The sequence below is a fragment of the Filicampus tigris genome, chromosome 19, assembly GCF_054856515.1.
Source record: "Filicampus tigris isolate MCC_2025a chromosome 19, RoL_Ftig_1.0, whole genome shotgun sequence".
Taxonomy (NCBI): Eukaryota; Metazoa; Chordata; class Actinopteri; order Syngnathiformes; family Syngnathidae; genus Filicampus; species Filicampus tigris.
The window spans coordinates 43,865-62,909 of record NC_141235.1 but is presented as its reverse complement, the minus strand read 5'-3'; the positions used below and the strand labels follow the sequence as shown (position 1 = coordinate 62,909).

Genomic DNA, 19,045 nt, shown 5'->3' with positions numbered 1-19,045 from the left:
GGAGACTACGGGGACAAAAAGATCCCATCCCAATAGAATTTTCTTTTTTAAAAAGGAATTCTGAGAAAAAAAAAAAAATAATATATATATATATATATATATATATATATATTTTTTTTTTTTTTTTTTTGGCGGGGAAAAGCAGAGCAAAATAAAGAGTCAGAAAAAAAGCCTGTGTTTTTTTTCAAAGTGAATACTATTTGCTTCTGTAAGATCATGTCGGTTTATGGGCTCTCAATAAAGGAATAAATGCATCTATTGTTTCAAATTCTCTGAAATCTCGGGGGTTGGAAAAGTAGCCCAAAAAACAGGAAAAAATATCCCCCCCAAAAACAAAAATCACACAAATGATTCAGAAATACTATATATTTTTTCAAGTGAATGCAATACATATTTGTAGGCCTCCGCCAGTAATAACACCCAAAAAATCAATTCTGTCCGAAACACACTGTGCCATACTGAATTCCATAGTAACGACATTGCCATACAGAATGAGTTTATTCTCATTTTATTGATTTTTTTACTGGCGGAAATGGCTTCCATATATCTGTGCCATTTGAATTTCTAACAAAATGGTTTCCTATCAAATTCTGATCACTGATTTCTTGTTTAACATCCAAAATTTAAGTGGAAAAGAAATCTGTACCAAAACATTCTCAGATGTTAGCGATATACTCATTTGTCATTTGTCTATTTGTCTGACTCATGACATGAACGTAAACGAGCTCACCGTCGTTCTTTTGTTCAGAGTTATCTTTGTTAAATAAATAATTGTTTAAAAACCAAAAAGTTGTTGAGCGTTTTTGTTACAGCAGCAGCAGCAGCAGCAGCAGCGGCAGCAAAAAATAGGCTAAAAGCAGCGGCAAAATGACGCAAACGAGCGCTCCTCCCCAACCCCGCCTTTCAGTGGCGCGCAGGTCGATGACGTCACGCAGCAAAGTCCTGCGTTCAGTCGCTGGCAAAAGAGAAAGGAAAGAAGAGCAGACCAAAGCGCGCTCGGTGTCCGTGCGGCTCATGTAGGACGACTGGCGACGTGAGTGTTTCATCGACATCTTCTTCCGCGAACGCGCGTTGTCGTTCGTCGGCCCAGCGCCGCCGTTTCCGTCCCGGAGCGCCGTCGGCTGTTGACGTTAGCATTAGCCGCCAGCGAGCAGACAACATGAACTTAGGCCAGGTTCTTCCGCGTGTTGCGCTCAGCAATGAGCCACTTGGTCGAGCGAGCGATGTTGGTGGACCAATGACAACGGGATGTAGGCACAAGGGGGAACGGATGTGAGTCAGCCTGCCTGGCGTCACCGTCTACTTTCTGGCTCAGGTTGCGGACGGCGGAAGCACGATGGAGAAGCCTCCGTTCCGACACACCAACCACAAGTGCGGCGACTGGGAGCTGAAGGAGCGGCTGGGCATGGGAGGCTTCGCCCACGTCTACCTCTACCAGCATCACGTGAGTCGCGGTCACGGCTTGTTCGGAGCGTTCCGACGCAACACGAGTGGCGCCCGGACGCTTGCCTTGCGTTCACTTGAAGCCGAAGTGAAAGTAAAAGCATGGCCAGAGGCCACTTTGTTGTTTGTTTGCCAGCTCCTCCGCTTCCATGTTTGGGTTACACCCCCCAGCGTGGAGGAACACGTGTTTGGAGAAATGAGTACATTTGATGACCGGATTTGACCGCCTTGAATTCGCGCACCTCGATAGTCCTCGAAAATGCCACTCCAAAATCCCTTTGTAGTGCGCCGCCGTCAACTTGAGTGACCTTGAGGACGGGCCGCCGTCATTGTGAAAGGAGCACTTGAGAGGCCTTGAACATCCTCCAAGACAAAGGAACAAATGATTGCTGACTCACGTGACTCACGCCCGTGACTCCTTCCTCTCGGCACCAGTCGTGTTCCATTTGCAGTCTTCAAGTCGACTTTTTCCTGCTAGTGATGTTACGGGACTTTACTGCACGCCGGCTTGGAGAAATTGTCGGGATCTGAGCGCGTACCATCTTACTTTTAAATGAAGCCTGTCAGGCAATCAGAGAAGGTTTCCCCGAGCTGCAGACCAAATCCTGACAAATAATCAAGTCAGTCTGTCGTGTTCCAATTTGGAGCCGACGAATAACAGACGCTCCATTTTGGGTCAAATGCCCAGCTCTTGCCATTCCCATCATGAATCACAAATAGTCGGCGCGTTCGACGCGCTTTTAGAGGGTGACTGTCGAGGAGCTCAAAGCCTTGCGCCAATGATGCGGCGTTTTGCCGGAAGGAGGAAGGCCCAACAGATCATCCACCTTCCTTCCTCGAATTCCGCCCGAGGGCTCCGTGTTGTGGCGGCGTAGCGGGACGAAAGCTTGAGCCTCCGTTTGCCCCCCGAAGCGTCCGCTGACATGTGGTGTCGATGTCCCGCAGGTGAGCGGCGAGAAGCTGGCGGTGAAGATGTGCCGACTGGAGCTGACGCCCAGGAACAAGGACCGCTGGAGCCGAGAGATCCAGATCATGAAGAAGTCGGTCCTTCTTAGCACTCGCAACTTGCGCTCGGCCCGGCCGACAAATTGCGCGCTTTGGATTTCCAACTCTCATTGGCTTTTTTTCCTCCGTGCTCAGGGAGAACGCCAACGACAGTAACTTTTATCCAGAAGTAGTTTTGCCCCCCACCCCCATCCTTCATTAACATGCCAACATTTTCACAGAAATAAAAGAATAGCCAGATATTTGTTTGTGAGAAAACAACTCTTTCCTTTCCTTGAAAAAAATGGCCAAAATTGATCCTTCTTAAATAATTTTTTTGAAGTGGCTTGTTTGAAAAATAAAAAAATGTAATCTAGCGATCAAATGGGCTAGCTTGTCTGGCCGAGCTTTCTCAAGGAGTTCTTCTTCTCTGCCGGCAGCCATATCGGTCGTGCGAGCAGTGCACAATGGCGGAATTCAGAAACTCACCTGACCCAAAGACATTTGGGATTTTACAAAAAAACCCAAACAAACCCGCGTCTAAACGTGCGTTGGCGTCCTTGTGCCCGCTCAGGTTGAACCACATCAACGTGGTGACGGCGCGCGACGTCCCGGAAGAAATCAACTTGATCGCCTTGAACGACCTTCCGCTGCTGGCCATGGAGTTCTGCTCGCACGGCGACCTGAGGAAGGTGGGGGCGACGCCCCGCCTCGGCCCCCCCAATACCCCGCTCCCCGGCCGCCTTGCCTCCGTCTAACGGCATCTTTGTTCAGGTTCTGAGCAGGCCGGAGAACTGCTGCGGCCTGAAGGAGAGCGACGTTTTGTCCCTACTCAACGACGTGGGTACGTGTCCCATGTGAGGTGCGGCGTCTTTGCCGGCGTGCGCATGCGTCATGCGAGCTTGGCCTGCGGCGGCGCGAGGTGACTCGTGCGCTCGCCAGCGGTTGCGGCTCGTTGGTGAGGCACGTGACTGTGCGGCAGGTTGCGGCATCCAGTACCTGCACGAGAACAAGATCATCCACAGGGACCTGAAGCCAGAGAACATCGTGCTGCAGGACGTCAACGGCAAGGTGACGTGCTCCTCTTTGACCTTCACCAACCTTTGCACGGACAACCTCCATAATCCCCGCACCATTTCAACACAAGTGTCATCATTGGCATAGATAGGCTTTATGTTTTGATTGAAGAGAACCACACCAATTGCCCTTTGACTGAGATCCAGTTGCTATTTGTCATCGCGAGCTGGAAGTTGTGTGTGTGTGTGTGTGGGGGGGGGGGGGGTTGGGGGTTTTGGGTGGAAGCTTTTGTAGCAGGTCCGTAGCAGGTCTTGTCTTTGTCCCAAAGCTTCAGTCCGGACATGTCCTGGAAGGCCGCTGTCCTGCCCGTTGTCCATCTGCCCCTGCCCTGCTGCAACACACCTGATTGAAATGATCAGCTCATCAGGGAGCTCCAAAGAGGCACGATCTCCATCTTGATCGTTTGAATGAAGTGCGTTGCAGCAGGCTGAGATGGAAAAGAAGCAGGACGGTGGCCCTTGACGACCGACTTCGGACACCGCCGCTTTCGTAGGAGAAGTCGGTTTGGCGGCCGAGAGGGCGTTATGCGCAGCGGCTGTGCGCGTTCGACGGTGAACGCGCGCGGTTCGGTGCGAATGAGCCCCAAGCCGCGTCTGCGGCCCCCCTCCCTCCCCCTCCCCGCTTCCACAAGCGGCCAGCTAACGGATGCACCGGCTCCCTGCTCCAGCTGGTGCACAAGATCATCGACCTGGGCTACGCCAAGGACCTGGACCAGGGCAGTCTGTGTACGTCCTTCGTGGGCACGCTGCAGTACCTGGTGAGAAACTCTTGCGCTCGGTGCTCGCGGCCGGCCGGCTTGTCAGGGTGCGTGTGGCCTGAGTGCGTGTGCGCGCGCAGGCGCCCGAGCTGTTTGAGAACAAAGCGTACACGGTGAGCGTGGACTACTGGAGCTTCGGGACCATGATCTTCGAGTGCAGCTGCGGATTCAGACCTTTCCTGCACAACCTGCAGCCCGTGCAGTGGTACGTCGGCGACGCGGGCGACGCGGGCGGGCGACGCGGGCGGGCGACGCGGGCGGGCGACGCGGGCGGGCGACGCGGGCGGCCGCCGGCGCCGGTCGACGCACAAAAGACCCAACGTGTGGTGTTGTGTTGCGGCGCAGGGCCAGCAAGGTACGCAACAAAGGTCCAAAAGACATCATGGCGGTGGAGGAGGCCAACGGAGAAGTGCGCTTCTCCACGCATCTTCCGTATCCCAACAATCTGAGCAGGTGCGAGGTGGCGGCTTGTAAATGTCGTCGTCGTCGTCGTCTTTCACTTTTGGAACAACAAGAATGAAAATGTTTGCCTATTTCCTGACATGTTCCAGACCAAACTTGGAAATGAATCAGAGTCCATTTTCCGGCAAGTCCCTGAGAATTTTGGCCCCTACGAGCTTATTGGTGATTTATTTATTTTTTGGCAACTAGGCAGCCAATCACAGGAAGGCTTGGCGACAGAAGGGGCGAGAAGATGTCGAGGAGTAATCAAGTCGGGTGCGGTCGAGTACCGATACCGGCCCGATTTCAATGTCTCCTCTACCGGGGAAGGCTGCCGATAGGGGCCACAGTTACTTGGGGCAGAACAAACAAACACACAAAAGAAGGGACTTTGACTATGTCCTCCTCACCAGTAGTTGACGCTACACTGCGGCGGTTTGAAATCTTGTGCCATTGCTAATTGGCGGGAATGAGTCACTCAAGCCTCCCTCCCCATTTTTGGTGGGCGTAGGAAGCGGCCGAGCCGAGCGGACCCGGCGTTTGGACGGTGACGCTTTTGTTTTTGTTTGTCTTCTGCGAGAGTGTGTAAACGAGGGCGTGTCCCCACAGGACGCTGCTGGAGCCCATGGAGGCGCTGTTGCAGCTCATGTTGAAGTGGGACCCGGTCCACAGAGGAGGCGGCGTCCATCCCGACAGCAGGAAGCCGCTCTGCTTCCAGCTTCTGGATCAGATCCTGAGCATGAAGGTCACTGTCCAAAAGGCAAGAGGCTCTTTTGAAGGAGGAGGCTGACCGCCGGCCGCCGCGCTCTCCCGCTCAGGTGGTGCACATCCTCAACATGACCACGGCGCAGGTGCACTCCTTCCAGCTGGCGCCCGACGAGTCTCTGCACGCCCTGCAGAAACGCGTGGGGGCCGAGAGCGGCATCCACGTGGTCCACCAGGAGCTGCTGCAGGAGACGGGCGTGTCCCTGGACCCCCGCAAGCCGGCGGCGCAGTGCGTCCTGGACGGCGTGGTACGCGGCCGCCGTCGTCGCCGCAGTCGTCGCCGTCGCCGCCGTCGCCGCCGCCGTCTAAACGTGTCCCATCCGTCTTGTGGCGCAGCGCGGCTGGGACGCTTACATCGTTTACTTGTTTGACAAGAGCGCCACCGAGTACTCGGGCCCGTTCAGCGCCAGGCAGCTGCCGGATAAAGTCAACACCATCGGTGAGTGACGCTTGATAGCCGCATTCCCACTCCCAAAGCATACTCGCGTGAAGTACCTCCATACTGGAACAGTATGCGGTGGTTGAGTTGCTGACATGTGCTGGACAACCGCCGCTGCGTTTGCTTTGGGCGCCGGATGAACGCAGACTTGAAGTCATGGCGGACTCGCGGGCATTTGCCTCGCACTGAGCCCGTTTGACTTTTTGCTCTTCCCGCAAGAGAATCGTTGACGAGTTGAAGTAGCGCAACTGAAAATGGTTGGATGATGAGCAGTGAGGTCAAGTCGCGCGTACCTTTTCAGTCCAGGAGGCCCGGACGCCGCTGCCGCTGGGCGCTCTCAAGAAGGTTTGGGCGGAGGCGCTGAGCTACATCTGCGGCCTGAAGGACGACTACAGCCGCCTGTTCCAGGGCCAGCGCGCCGCCATGTGAGTCGCCTGCGCCTGCGCCTGCGCCGGCGCCATCCACTCGCCGTCGTCACGCGCTCACGCGTCTCTGGTGGCCTTCCAGGCTCAGTCTCCTCCGCTACAACACCAACCTGACGCGCTGTAAAAACAGCATGTTTGGATTCTCGCAGCAGCTGAAAGCCAAGCTGGACTTCTTCCGCAGCAGCATCCAGTACGACCTGGAAAAGTACAGCGACCAGATGCACTACGGCATCTGTGAGTGCCGTGCCGCGCCGCGCCGCGCCCCCCCCACACCCCGGCTCGTCTGTCTTCTCACGTCCTTTCTTGTCCTCCGCAGCGTCGGAGAAGATGCTGAAGGCCTGGCAGGAGAACGAGGAGAGAGCGGCTGCCTTTGCTCAGGTCACAGATGGTGTCATCGATGTTGACCGTGCCGACGTTGGCAACGAGATGGGCGACCATCTGTCAAAATGCAAAATCTGCTTGAATTGGCGATCGCCACATCCCTAAACTGGCCACTCCCAAAAATCCCTTTGTGGCGACGAGCGAGCGACTCAGGAAGGAGTGAACGATTGGAAACGCGCTAACTGCGTCACTCGCCCTCGAGAAACGAGACGAGCGGTCGGTCGCCGCTCGTCGTTTTTCTCGGACGTTGATTTGCGGCGGAGGATTTACAAGGCCCCCTTTCTGAGACGGCGGCCGCTCGTCACGTTGCTCACGGCGACCTCGATGGTGCGACATTAGCGCGCTGAAATGCACTTCCCGTGTCGTAGCGCAGGTGGCGGAGGTGAACCACCTCGATGACGAGATCATGGCCCTGCACTCGGAGATCGTGGAGCTGCAGCGGAGTCCGTACGCGCGCCGCCAAGGGGACAAGATGGAGCAGCTGTGAGTGCGTCGCCTCCCTTTCGCGTAGGCCCGCCTCGTCACGTTCTGCCCCGTCGCTTTTCAATCCAAAAAAGGCAGTCCGTGATTGTCTTCCATATGGCAAGAAAGGAGCCCTCTGGAAGGCCGTCAGGTCCAACTTGCCAAAGACACGCTGCCCGTTTGTACACGGCGCAAAAGCACTCGTTTCACTTTTGACCCGAGGTACGCGCCCCGACGCCGCTAACGCGGCCGAGGCGGCCCCGCCCCGGTATGAGAAAAGCGCGAGCGAGCTGTCGAGTCTGCTGCGTTGAGGCCTGCCCTTTGACGGCTCGTCCTTCTGCTCTTCAAACGGGACGCGGCCTTCAAAAGCACGTTTTTCACTTCTAGCCAGGAATTGGACTCGAGCCCTCCACGCTCCAAAATGCTGCGAGTATTGTCCGCGCAGTCATTTGATGGATTGCTTTTCGTTCCTTCTGACACACACACACACACAGTTGAACCAACATCATGCTGGGGGGCGGGGGGGTAGGGATCTGTTTCACAAAACGAGAACACGCGGGAAGCCAGTTCGCTTTCAGGAGCATTAAAACGTTGCTCGCTGTCTCTAAAAAGCCAAGGGAAAAATGGATTCCAATTGTGAAGTATCTCAGGTATTTGACTGTAAGGCCACGTGTGACGCAGAAATGATTCCAGTGGGTCAGTGAGCGAGTGTTGTCGTTGTTTCAGAGAGGAGCGAGCCATGGAGCTCTACAAACAGCTGAAGATGAAATGCAAAGGTCAGACATGTTGTTCTTCTGAGCGTCACCACCGCGACTGTGACCGTGACCGTGACCGTGGCGATTTTGGCAGTTCCCGATGCGGACCTGAGCAGCGACAGTTCGGAGATGGTGAAGGCCATCATCCAGACGGTGCAGAACCAGGACAAAGTGCTCAAGGATCTCTACACGCACCTCAGGTACAAGGAGCATGCCGTCCGCGCCGTCTTGAACGTGGCAAGTGCGTGCGCGCCCCGAAACTATGACCAGCTTTTACAAACCTCCTCTTTGGTGGATGATTTGCCAAACGCGACGGTGTGCCAAAATGCTCAGTCAACTCGGATTGGACCCAGAGGGTTGCCTCAAATGTTCATGTAACGTCTTATGGCAAGACGGACGGACGGAGCAAATGATTGCCAATCATTCCTCACTGTCGACTGGCAAAAAGAAAGTCCCGCCAGGTTGCGCCACACCTACAGATGCTCTCTTAGTTCATTTTGACGTATGTCTTCATGTTTAGGCAAGACTGTCTCGTTTACGTTTCAGATGAACATTTAAATCCAAAAAGACTCCTTTTGATTTCATTCAAAGGCTTGTCTTGATTCGGTTGTTGTTGTTGTTGTTGTTGTTGTTGTTTAGCAAGAACGTTAAAAAAGGAGTTGCGGGCGGTCAAATATTGGCAAAACCAGTAGTCAGTTTGGATGATGAGGCGGGTGTCGTCGGCATCTGCTGAATGCAACTTTAATCTTTCTGAGTAACTCGGCACTTTTCGCCACTGTCCACACGTATCCCCCTCCCCACCCAGTAAGATCCTGAGCAGCAAACAGAAAATCATCGAGCTGTTCCCACGGATCGAGAAGACGTTGGAGAGCATCAAGGAGGCGGACAACACGGTCATGCAGATGCAGGTCAAGCGCCAGCGCGAGTTCTGGCACCTCCTCAAGATCGCATGTGTAAGTCGGCGCCGGCGAGGGGGGCCGCCGCGTCGCTCTCCTTCTGACGCCGCCGCCGCTTCTTCCTCCACCAGGCGCAGAAGTCCACGCGCAACTCGCTGGCGACCGGCCCCGAGTCGGCCAACCTCCCTCAGGTGTCCCAGTGGGCCCCGTCCGCCAGCGCTCCGCATCCTCTCACTTCGCTGCCCGGGCCCAACGACAGGTACGGTCGCCAAGCAACAATTAAGGAAAGAAAGGAACGCCCTTAGAAAGGAACGCCCTTAGAAAGGAACGCTCTTGGAAAGGACACTCAGGCCCCGCTTTCAACAAAACTCGTGTTGGTGACCAACTAACTCGTCGACGTGGAACCAAGCGTTGACTGTGGCTGATTTTCTTGAGAAGAACCAAAATCACTTCATTTCCTCCATCAACATACTGTAGCTACTGAGATTTGATTCATGAGACGTAAAAAGGACTCGGGCGGTGACCCAAGTGTGCTTTGTTTTCAGGTGAACAGAATTGATTTGTTTCATGCTAATTAGGCAAGTTCCACAGGCTGACGTTGTCAACTTTGCGATTACGTGACGGCAATGACCAGCTTCGTTCAAAAACGATTTTTCATTTGACTCTTGAGTTGACGATGCAGTCCACGATATATCAAAGTCTCCCCCTCCCCCCCCCCCAGTGACGCGGCCCCCCGCCTGCTGCAGGAGACCCAGAAGTACCTGAGTCAGCTGACCAGCCTCATGCAGGAAGCGGCGGACGAGCAGGCCAAAAGCATGGTGGTAAGTCACACCATTGGGCGCCACGTCATCCCTTTTGTCCGTTGATCGTTCCAATTGATATTGCGGTGTTGCCCAAGGAACAAGATTGGAGTTGGACCAAGTATGAAACGTTAAGCGGCAAATTCAAGAAGAGAAACGCGTGAGAGATGCGTTCACCTTGAAACACTAACGACGGTAACGACGATGAACTTTGACTCGAAGAGGTGCTGTTGACTTTTTTTTTTTGTCCACGTGATGTCGTGCTGCTGCTTGTCTTTTTGCGGTGTTCAAAACAAAAACAAAAAAGTGCGGAGGATGTGCAGGCAGCTGATTGGATGTTGGACAGGAAACAGGAAGTGACAGTGGAAAAGTGCACTTTGTAGCTTGGTTAATGAAGTTGATCAGCTGATCCAAACTTCCACTGACTGATGACTTTCTGCTGGGACCAAACAAACTTGGAGCGGAGCGTGTTACAAAGTCAAAAGAATCAAAGTCAACATGCAAATGTACTTTTAATTGAAGAGCTGAAAGGTTGAATAAAGATGAGCTGATGTCATCTGCTGAGTCGTCATTGCGAAGAACGCCGCTCGGGGAGGATCGAGACGTGTCGGGACGCGCTACGTGGCCGCTTTGTGACTTCGCTCCACTGCCATCTTCTCCAGACGCTCCGTGTAGAAGCCGTTGAAGTCCAGCCTGTGGAGGTCAAAGGTTAACCGGGGTGGAGGGGAAGCGCGGCGGTGCCGTCCTGACCACGATGCGACGTGAGCATTCCTTAACAATTCGGGAACGTTAAAAAAAAAAAGCATCTTTCAAGGCGTTTCACCTAAATGGAAACGGCTTTGACAAGCCCTCATGCATTTTGCAAGGTGGGTACAACAACTAACCTTAAGTACACTGCCAACACTTACAAACTACGGAAGCGTATACCTGCCTAATCGGGGGGGGGTGCTAACGTCAAAGTGAACTTTGTTTTTCGGGCCCACCTGTATATGATGCTGATCATGCTGTGCTCGCAGTTGTTGGAGCTGAAGATGCTCAATTTGTCCAGCAGGTCCAGCAGCAGAACGCTGAAATTGTTGTCGAAGTTCACGATCGACGCCTCAAAGCCCGCGTCCGACGCCTGTGCCGGTTCCGTCTGCTCCGTCTGAACGGACACAAATACCGCGCGCGCACACATACGCGTGCAAATGAGGCCAAAAACACACACACACACACACACACACACACGGCGCGTGTTGAGTGACTTGTGATGGCAAGTCGCTGGCTCTGACCTTTGCCCCTTGGCTCTTCTTGCGCTCAGGGCAGGCGGCGTCCGGGGAGAGGCGCTCCAGCCGGAGGGTCTGCGTGAAACGCTCGAGTGCGCAACAAACACTGCGGCTCAGACTGGGAGCGGAGGAGCCACGGCGAGGGAGGGAGGGAGGGAGGGAGGGAGCGCGCCTCACCTGCATGCGGCCGGCGAACATGACACAGACGGACATGAGCTTGGAGAAGATGCGCAGCAGCTCGGGGTTGGTCAGCATGCAGTCCTTCATGCAGTTGTCCAGGAAGCTGGTGTGGTGCCACAGCACGTCGTCGATGTTGGACGCCTGAAGCAACAGCATGGGTGGAAAAAAGCCTTTGCGGTCAGCAGGGAACCAGTCAAGCGTGCGGAGCTCACCGTTTTCAGGTTGTTCTCCATCAGGTGCCAGGTGGGCTCCATCACCTCAAACATCATGTAGTACTGGATGTTCTGCACAAAGTTCAGCATGCGCTGGCGCAGCGCAAACGCCGCCGCAAACCTGCGACGGCGCGGCGCGCTCCCGTCAGGTGGCGAGAAAAGAACGAGCGCTGGACGGAGAGAGGTGAGCTCGGGCCACGCGCCGCTCACCATTTAGCGGCGTGCGACCAGTGATGTTTGGCGTGTTTGTTGGTGATCCACACGTTGCACAGCAGACGCTCCACGTGCTTGCAGTAGAACATGTGGCGGAACAACATCTGGTACCTGGTCAACGCCTTCCTGCGACGCGTGCGCGCGCGGTCAGTCGGCGGTCGGTCGGTCGGTCGGCGGTCGGTCGGTCGGCGGTCGCGGCCCAGGCGGGCGCAGACCTGCTGATGATGAGCGAGAGCGGCCACTTGACCACGTAGTCAAAGGAGAAGGCCTCCAGGCCGCTGAGGGCGGCGTCGGCCGACTCGGCGTTGGCGACGCTCTTCTCCTGCTTGGTCTCGATGGCCAGCACCCGCAGCAGCTGCGTGATCACGTCGTGCGGCATCAGGTCGATCTGCGCCGGCACAGAGGAGTGGGAAGCGCCGCGTCAAAGCGGGCCAGGACTGGGCCAGGACTGGGCCAGGACTGGGCCAGGACTGGGCCCGGACTGGGCCCGGACTGGGCCCTGACGGCGCGTGGGCGTGGCGCCGGCCCACCTTGAGGTCGTCCTTGAAGGGGTCGGTGTTGGCCGTGCTCATGCGCAGCGCCAGCTCCAGAAGCGCCTCCAGACGCGGCGGCGCGATGTCGTCCACCGGCTTGCGCAGCTCCTCCTCCGTCAGGTCCATGAAGTGCACAAAGAAGTCGCCTTTGTCCATCAGGAAGTAGTGCTTGATGGACCTAAACGCGCAGGGCAGGTAGGCCTGCTCACTCATCCGCTTTCGGCTTTGCAATGGAAAAAAAAAAAAAAATCCCGACCGAATAACGACGACGACTAGCTTGAATCGTAAAGACGCTTTTGACTGAACCAAACTGCATGCAATTGTTCCATTTTTATGTCAATCACTTGACTAGTTTGGAGAGCTTTGACGTGTTCTTGCATGTTAATAAAACGTGGCCAAATAGTTGCAAACGGTTGCTTGGCGGCATCCGCACGGATGCTTGTTGCCGCCGGTTGGTCCGTTGCTCTGAAATCACTCCGCCAAGCCCTCTCGTCGTATCGGACACGCCGACACCTCGCGTCACGTGATCATCTTAAGACTGACTGGTCTCCCACCCCACCTCTTTCCTTTAACCGCCCCACAGCGATGAATCCAGTTTGCATTGTGCCGCGACCTGTTTGTGTGCGCGCGTGCGCGCGCACCTGAGGCGGGCCACCAGCTCCTTCTCCTCCAGCAGGAAGTGCAGGAGCACCTTGCTGGCGTAGTTGAATGCCTTCTCGATCTGCTCCACGTAGGCTCGCTCCTTCAGCGTGTACACCACTTCCTTGGCATCGGGACAGGTGACGTCGCGGCCACACTCGCGCACCACGTTCAGGTACTTTCCTGTCACGCACAGCACATGCACGCACGGCGTCAGGCGGCGCACTGCGCAAGCGAGCCAGCACTAAGAACAGTCCGCAAGAAAGTCAAGCACGCAGCAAAGGGCCCGGCCCGATCGATGTCGATTTTTGGAGGCGAGTCTGATATTTGGCAGAAAACTGTTCCGATAACCCATGAATTGGCCAATTGATTTTTTTTCTTTTTTTTTTTTTACCAACACATACAATACAGTCCTATATTATGCAATAACCCCCTCAGGAAAAACACTTGGCCGTTTGACAAGACTTTGTCCTTCAATGTTTGTTGAACTTCACAACAGAGACATTTTCAAGTACAAATGTTGAATTTCAGCCCAAACTTGAAGAGGCGGGACATACACGTGTTGCCGCCGGGGAGGAGCAGAAGATTTCGAGGAGGCAAATGTTGGCGCCGGATCCACGTCGCGGCCTCAGGGCCGCACCGAGTGACATCGTTACCGGCGTTTCATGAAACATTGTGAAGGTATGGGCAACACTCGGGCCGATTGTGGTTCTTTTGAAACGGGCTACAGTAGACCGATGGACGGGGGACGCGAGTCAAGCCAAGCGCGCGACAGCACGCAAACGCGGAGCCGCGAGCGAGAGCCGACGTCACCTGTGCTGAGGATCTTGTCGGCCATCTTCTGCAGGAAGGACGGAATGCGGTGCTGAACGACCGTGTACCTCTGGTCCCAGTACTTGTCGTTGTAGTCCTCCTGGATCTTCTCCTTCTGCAGCTCGTGTTCCTCCACCATGAACTCACTGCTCGCGATCACACACACGCACACGCTGACATCGGCGACTTGTACGGGAAGCAAGACTCCAACATCGACTTCCCCATTCGCCGCTGTCTGGATGTTGACTGGCTGTCTCCTACGCTCATGCAACCCCCAAAGCCCCCTTTTATCTAATTGAGTGGTTGTCAAATTTTTCACATCAAGTAGCCCCCCCCAATAAAAAGAAAAAAACAATTGGATCGTCAAACACCACGCGAAGGATCCGCATTCAAATGCAGGCGCGCCGTAGGCCTCGACGCGGCTGAAAAAGCACACCGAGGTTGTTTTGTTTCTGGCAATGTTGAGGGTGCGGCTCCGGTCTGGGCAGGGGGCACCCACCTGTAGGGATCGCGGATGATGCCCCTGTAGATCCACTTCTCCAGGATCTCAAAGTAGGGCACGCTGGCAGCCTTGGTGAGGTACAGGCACACTTCCTGCGCCTGGGCGTCGCCGGTGAAGTTGAAGGTGCGGTCGTGAAGGAGGCTGAGCGTGGCCCCGCCCATACACTCGCCTTTGTCCACCGACGAGGCTGATGGCGCAGGAAAGGAGACGGCCGTGAGCTGGCACAAACCATCTGCAGTAGTCCGCCGCAGGAAATTGCCCATAAAGTGACGTAGGCGCGATTCCATTAATTGTTTCGGTCCCAGACGCAACAGACGCTATATGATCCACTCGAGAAAAATGCCCATCGAATGATCAGTGAGTATTCCTTGAATTGTTTCAGCCCTGAAGTCGTAGTTTGCCAAAAGAAAACAACTAATAGTGATTTGTGACGAGGGAATGAGCGAATGATTCCCAACGCAGGTGGCGAGTACTCCCGGATCAGTACAAAAGCACTTCTGGGAGGACATTTGAGAGAACTTCAGGGTGTATCCCGCCCGCTACCCGACGACAGCCGGGATGGACGCCGGCACACCCGCGACCCTCGTGAGGTGAATCGGATCACATGATGGATGGATGGATGGATGGATGGATGGATATATCGAGCGAGCCCCCCCCCCCTATATCCCAAATCCCAAATGGAATGATTGGCGAGTATTGGATGAATGGTTTGAGCCCCATCGGTCAACCGTAAAGCGAGCAGGGGGCGAGCCGACGATGGGGAGCAAAGGCGAGAGCGGGCGGCGGTACCGATGGCGGCCAGGATGTCCATGGTCCTCATGGTGGGCTGCAGGTAGAACCAGAGCTTCTGCAGGGACAGCAGGCCCCGCCGGTGCACGTGCTCCAGCTGAGTCACCAGGATCAGGTACTCCTTGAGCAGCGTTCGCATGGCCGCCGTCAGGGCGTGGTTCACCTGCCCGTACTCGAACGACGACTTCTCCTCCACGAAGCTGCGGGACCAAAAAGGCGCTCGGTGTGACGTCACGCGCTTGAGGCGGCCTAACACTATTGACGGGCCTCACGCGAAGGTGCTTTGCAGTACCGTCGTTCATGTACCCTGGCTTTGTGACTGGCTACAAATGCTAGATGCCGCGCTTTGATCTTCGCCCCCCTTTCTCATGTTGCATCCCTACACGAGCGCAAGCCCCCTTTGTGTGCGTCCATTTTGGCCGTGGAGGCGACTGACCGCGTGACGGTGGAGTAGTAGGACGCCACGGGAAGGATCCGGTGCACCAGCTCCTTGACGGACGTGTCCAGCGTGGCGTCCACGATGAAGGAGCGGCTCTGGCGGCCCAGGACCGGCTGAGCCGCCACGTCGCGCCCGTCCACGCCCACCAGAACGAAGAGCAGATCCTCCAGAACCAGCTGCTCCTGTGCCGCCAGCGCCAGCGTGCCTGCACCCAACCCGCGTGTCACGTTAAGGATACAAACACATTGGAACACTGCGCTACAATGGCCGTGTTTGGAAATGGACTCCCAGTGTGCGCTGGTTCGCGTCGACTGTTTGGAAACTCGCAGCGTGGTTCCATTGTGCCGTCGGGTTATTCGGAGCACCAAAAACCCGTGTCTGGGCTCCTTCTCGGCACTCCCTACTGGATAGAGGACGAGGGACACGGTTCGAGCACGAGCCGCTGATTGCTTTCCAGCAAAGGCTGCGTTCGGAAATGAATGAGAGGAGAGCGCGCTCTGCCTCCCCGAACATAGGCACTCTCAAGAGTGCTGCAAGGGCGTCGGAGTGAACTTCCCAACACGCCCAATGTCGAGTAGCCAACTTGCATAGCAGTGCAAATGTATTTTCCCCTCAAAATAACTCAGCACACAGCCAAAATATCTAAACCGCTGGCAACAAAGGTGAGTACACCCTGAGGTGAAAATGTCTAAACTGGAAGTTGTGTGTGTGTGTGGAAGAATTACCCCCCCCCCCCCCCCCCCGAACACACACACAAAAACAATAGCAGAGGCAGCGCCAAGGTCGAACCGTCTCCACAATTTCGACCTCCTCAACACACACTCACCCACGGCCGGATCCGCGGGGGCGGCGGGGCCGGCGATGAAGTCCCCCAGGAGGGCGGGCCGCTCGTACACCCAGCCGGGAAAGACGGGATTGAGCTGCGCCGGGTTCTTCTTGTTGTGTTTGTCCCGCAGCATCTTCCGCGTCACCTCTGCGGACTGCGGACCAATCGCACCACAACGTGCCACGGAGAACCGATCAGCTGAGCGCTCAGCGCGCGACGGAGGTCGCGCTGCGAGCGGCCGGCGGGCGCTCGGTCACCAGTGGGGCGTTGGATGCGGCCGTGGCGTTCCCGAGCTTCTTGCGCAGCTCGTCCAGCTCCTGCATGGACATCTTGGAGACGCCCGTCACCGCGCTCGGGAGACTCGGCGCCGGCGCCGCGCTCGCACTAGCCTCCGAACGATCGTTGGCGTTCTGCTGAAGACGCTGCAGAGTCTACGCAGCGGAGGTGAGTGGTCAAGCCAAGTTTGAAGATTTGTTCCGTGAAACTGGATTCATTTCTTCACCGCAATCTAGTGGGAGCGATACTAGAATGTGGATGTTAAATTTGGGGTCCAGGCAGATTTCAGTGTGTGTGTGCGTGTGTTGCCATGACAAACTCCCCTGCCCTGGGCCTTCACAATGGCTAGTGCTGACCCATGTGAATTCAACTAGCTGAGCTTAGCCTTATACCCAATCACATTTCCAATTCATCTTCACGCCACGACAACAGCATTATCGCAGACGGCCTGGCCTGCTTGCCAGTTCGAGTGACGTTTTGTTGACGGTGTCCACTGGAGGGCGCACCGATGACCACTTCCAGTATTTGACAGTCAAATTGGCTGCTACTCAGGATTTGGCGCCTTTTACTGATGCACCGCTGAAGGCGAAAAGATGCCAAGTTTCAACAATCGAGGTAAGGCTACCTCATGGACAATTCTGCATGCACTTCCACAAACTTCTCTGTTAATGGGTCCGCGTTTTCTTACGTCGCCACTCACCACGCTCGCCTCGACGGGTTTGGGACAGGGCTGTGGCGCTATCATGATTATTAGGGGAGTATAGTATTACTGTGCATAATTGCGCGCTGGATTTGGGCTCGCCACTGCTACACACGCGCCGTTTGCGTCCTTAGTGTCCTCGTTCACATCTTCCAGTTAAATCTTACTTGTGAGTCCTCACACAGGCGGGAGAGCAGGTAGACCAGCGGGTCCAGGTGGCGGACATTTTTCGATTTCAGCTCCTCGTATTTCCTCAGGAAGTCCTCGGGCGTGCTGGAGAACTCGGCGAGCTTCACCTTTCGGTGGTTTCAGAGACAAATGCTCTTACGGTTTGTTTGAACGGAGCGCTCGCTTGCTCCTACCTTGGCGCTGTGGGCCGACACTGTGGTGGTGACGTAGGGCGTGCGGTGCTTCTGCAGAAGATCGATGTAACCTTCCGCTCCGTCGCCTCCTCGCACGTCCAACACGCTCAGCAGCTCGTTGACGTGATGATGGATCCGAAACTCGCTCATGGTGCTGCAAGCAGGGGAGATCACAGATGCATGGACGGAGAGAGCAAGAGAGAGGTTTCATCCCGTGCAGGCAGTGACAGGGTCACAGCGGCAATCGTCACACCTTTACACCCGCGTGAATGATATGTGGACAATTGTCAAAGCGCAAACAAAAAAACAATAGCAGCAGCACTGAACGCACGGGCGTTCAAAATGCTGCCTTGGCTGAGAATCGACACTCAAAAGCCTTGGCTGAGAGTCGACACTCAAAAGTCATGTGAAGCGAGAGAGAGAGAGAGAGAGAGAGAGAAAACTAAATGGGACAGAAGAATTGTTTGGGCTGTTGGAAAACGACAGTTGCTTGTATGCTTTCAAACCCTGCTTGCGGGCAAACTGGAGTGACACGGCGGCGCGCTCACACTGCTCAGTGGCTCCAGTCTCTCCTCTCCAACAGCTTCAACCCACATGTGCAATGCGAGCTAATGCAGCGCTGCGCCTCCTTCGTGCCAAGTGCGCGTGCGAAGGGCGTTAGGAGACATTTTGAATGGAGACCACACATTTTGTTGCGCCACTCATGTATTGTGTATGATGTATTCTAATGATTGTTTTGTGTACAGCTGCCGCGTAATAAAGTTGAGTTGGCAAATGCACACTGCCAGCGATGTCCTTCCATCAGTCAATCACAGTCGTGAGAATAATTATGTAATAATGGCTGTATTATGCTTCTGTTCCCTTCGCAATCAAAGATAGGACACCGATTCGCTTTAGAAGGCATGTCTTCTCGCAAGAATGTCAAGTGAACGCTACTTGCTTAACAGCCAGGAAGAGTCCAGTCGCTTCAATTCAACTTTGAAGCCTTACCCTGAGCTGGATGAGAAGCAATGCGCATAATGGGACGTGCAGAAAGGCTGCAAGTCGCTTGCCATCCCGCGGAGAGGAGAAGCATTCTAACACGTTAGCCGTTAGCCTTTCCGGCCATTTCAAACGTACCGCAGAGAACCTTCGTCGTCGCCACGCCTCACAAGACAAAAGTTGGCGTGTGGAGAAGCTGCGAGGAGCGAGCTGTCACGTCTGGAAGCTGCGGGAAGGCACGTCAGGCAGCTTATTTTTTATATCTATATGTTTTTTTTTTTTTTGTTTTTTTGGGGGGGGGGTCCATGCGAGAAATGTTGGTATGCTAAAGTGGCGCCACCGGCCACATCTTCTTCTACGCTTCTTCACGCCTAACATGACCAACACTGCCCCCCAAAGTCGCAATCAATCACAGACAGTCAGACCGGCTCTTTATTCACCCTTTGAGGGAAATGAAATACTGTACTGCGATACACTCTTGATGAAACTGTACAAACAAAATAGTCAAAAAACAAATACAAAGATTAGTGAGGGAATAAAACCAATGATCTTTTGCAACAAAAAATATACATGGCTTTGCTTTAACATATCTAAACGATACTGTCGCGTCTTCCAGGAACACGCCGTCACACAGTAGTTTAGTGATCACGTTTTTATTAGTCCAACCGGCCACCGGGGGCCGCAGCCGAC

General features: G+C 54.8%; 2 protein-coding genes and 1 long non-coding RNA gene across 5 annotated transcripts; 2 read left to right on the top strand and 1 right to left on the bottom strand.

Annotated features, from left to right (window-relative positions):
* Nucleotides 1–886: 886 nt before the first annotated feature.
* Nucleotides 887–10,181, top strand: LOC147128649 (inhibitor of nuclear factor kappa-B kinase subunit alpha-like). Of its 2 annotated transcripts, XM_086015615.1 has the most exons (22): nt 887–1,033; nt 1,316–1,444; nt 2,389–2,483; nt 3,002–3,119; nt 3,202–3,271; nt 3,410–3,498; nt 4,172–4,261; nt 4,342–4,466; nt 4,607–4,714; nt 5,312–5,447; nt 5,521–5,715; nt 5,804–5,906; nt 6,208–6,331; nt 6,414–6,565; nt 6,648–6,709; nt 7,086–7,195; nt 7,901–7,950; nt 8,024–8,129; nt 8,735–8,882; nt 8,957–9,084; nt 9,547–9,646; nt 9,724–10,181. In XM_086015615.1, exons 2-22 carry the CDS (start codon nt 1,337–1,339, stop codon nt 9,787–9,789), a joined length of 2,283 nt encoding a protein of 760 aa, XP_085871741.1. In that variant the 5' UTR covers nt 887–1,033; nt 1,316–1,336; the 3' UTR covers nt 9,790–10,181. The 2 variants fall into 2 exon arrangements, with proteins under 2 accessions (XP_085871741.1, XP_085871742.1); XM_086015616.1 differs by lacking the exons at nt 8,957–9,084; nt 9,547–9,646; nt 9,724–10,181 and having other exon boundaries at nt 8,739–8,882.
* On the bottom strand, nt 10,119–18,684 carry tubgcp2 (tubulin gamma complex component 2). Of its 2 annotated transcripts, none has more exons than XM_086015614.1 (18): nt 18,494–18,684; nt 17,375–17,528; nt 17,180–17,308; nt 16,294–16,467; nt 16,037–16,190; nt 15,208–15,415; nt 14,772–14,971; nt 13,980–14,169; nt 13,481–13,626; nt 12,670–12,850; nt 12,026–12,206; nt 11,711–11,883; nt 11,493–11,621; nt 11,283–11,403; nt 11,068–11,211; nt 10,897–10,977; nt 10,609–10,769; nt 10,119–10,318 (listed from the first exon to the last, which is right to left on the bottom strand). In XM_086015614.1, the coding sequence occupies exons 2-18, from the start codon at nt 17,522–17,524 to the stop codon at nt 10,243–10,245; spliced, it is 2,598 nt and encodes an 865-aa protein (XP_085871740.1). In that variant the 5' UTR covers nt 17,525–17,528; nt 18,494–18,684; the 3' UTR covers nt 10,119–10,242. The 2 variants fall into 2 exon arrangements, with proteins under 2 accessions (XP_085871740.1, XP_085871739.1); XM_086015613.1 differs by lacking the exon at nt 18,494–18,684 and adding an exon at nt 18,365–18,466.
* On the top strand, nt 10,501–18,234 carry LOC147128648 (uncharacterized). Its single transcript, XR_015082376.1, has 4 exons — nt 10,501–12,223; nt 12,763–12,842; nt 13,199–13,348; nt 13,515–18,234. It is a non-coding gene; the product is annotated as an uncharacterized LOC147128648 (long non-coding RNA).
* Nucleotides 18,685–19,045: the final 361 nt, after the last annotated feature.

What these genes read in the sequence shown, in the direction of transcription:
- tubgcp2 (XM_086015613.1), bottom strand. Translation starts at nt 18,429, where the DNA reads ATGGCAAGCGACTTGCAGCCTTTCTGCACGTCCCATTATGCGCATTGC. An exon ending in CGACAAGATCCTCAGCACAG is followed by an intron (nt 12,851 to 13,480) that starts GTGACGTCGGCT and finishes TGTGCGTGACAG; the next exon opens with GAAAGTACCTGAACGTGGTG. An exon ending in GAGCTGGTGGCCCGCCTCAG is followed by an intron (nt 12,207 to 12,669) that starts GTGCGCGCGCAC and finishes CTGCGCGTTTAG; the next exon opens with GTCCATCAAGCACTACTTCC.
- LOC147128649 (XM_086015615.1), top strand. Translation starts at nt 1,337, where the DNA reads ATGGAGAAGCCTCCGTTCCGACACACCAACCACAAGTGCGGCGACTGG. An exon ending in ACCTCCTCAAGATCGCATGT is followed by an intron (nt 8,883 to 8,956) that starts GTAAGTCGGCGC and finishes TTCCTCCACCAG; the next exon opens with GCGCAGAAGTCCACGCGCAA. An exon ending in CTGCCCGGGCCCAACGACAG is followed by an intron (nt 9,085 to 9,546) that starts GTACGGTCGCCA and finishes CCCCCCCCCCAG; the next exon opens with TGACGCGGCCCCCCGCCTGC.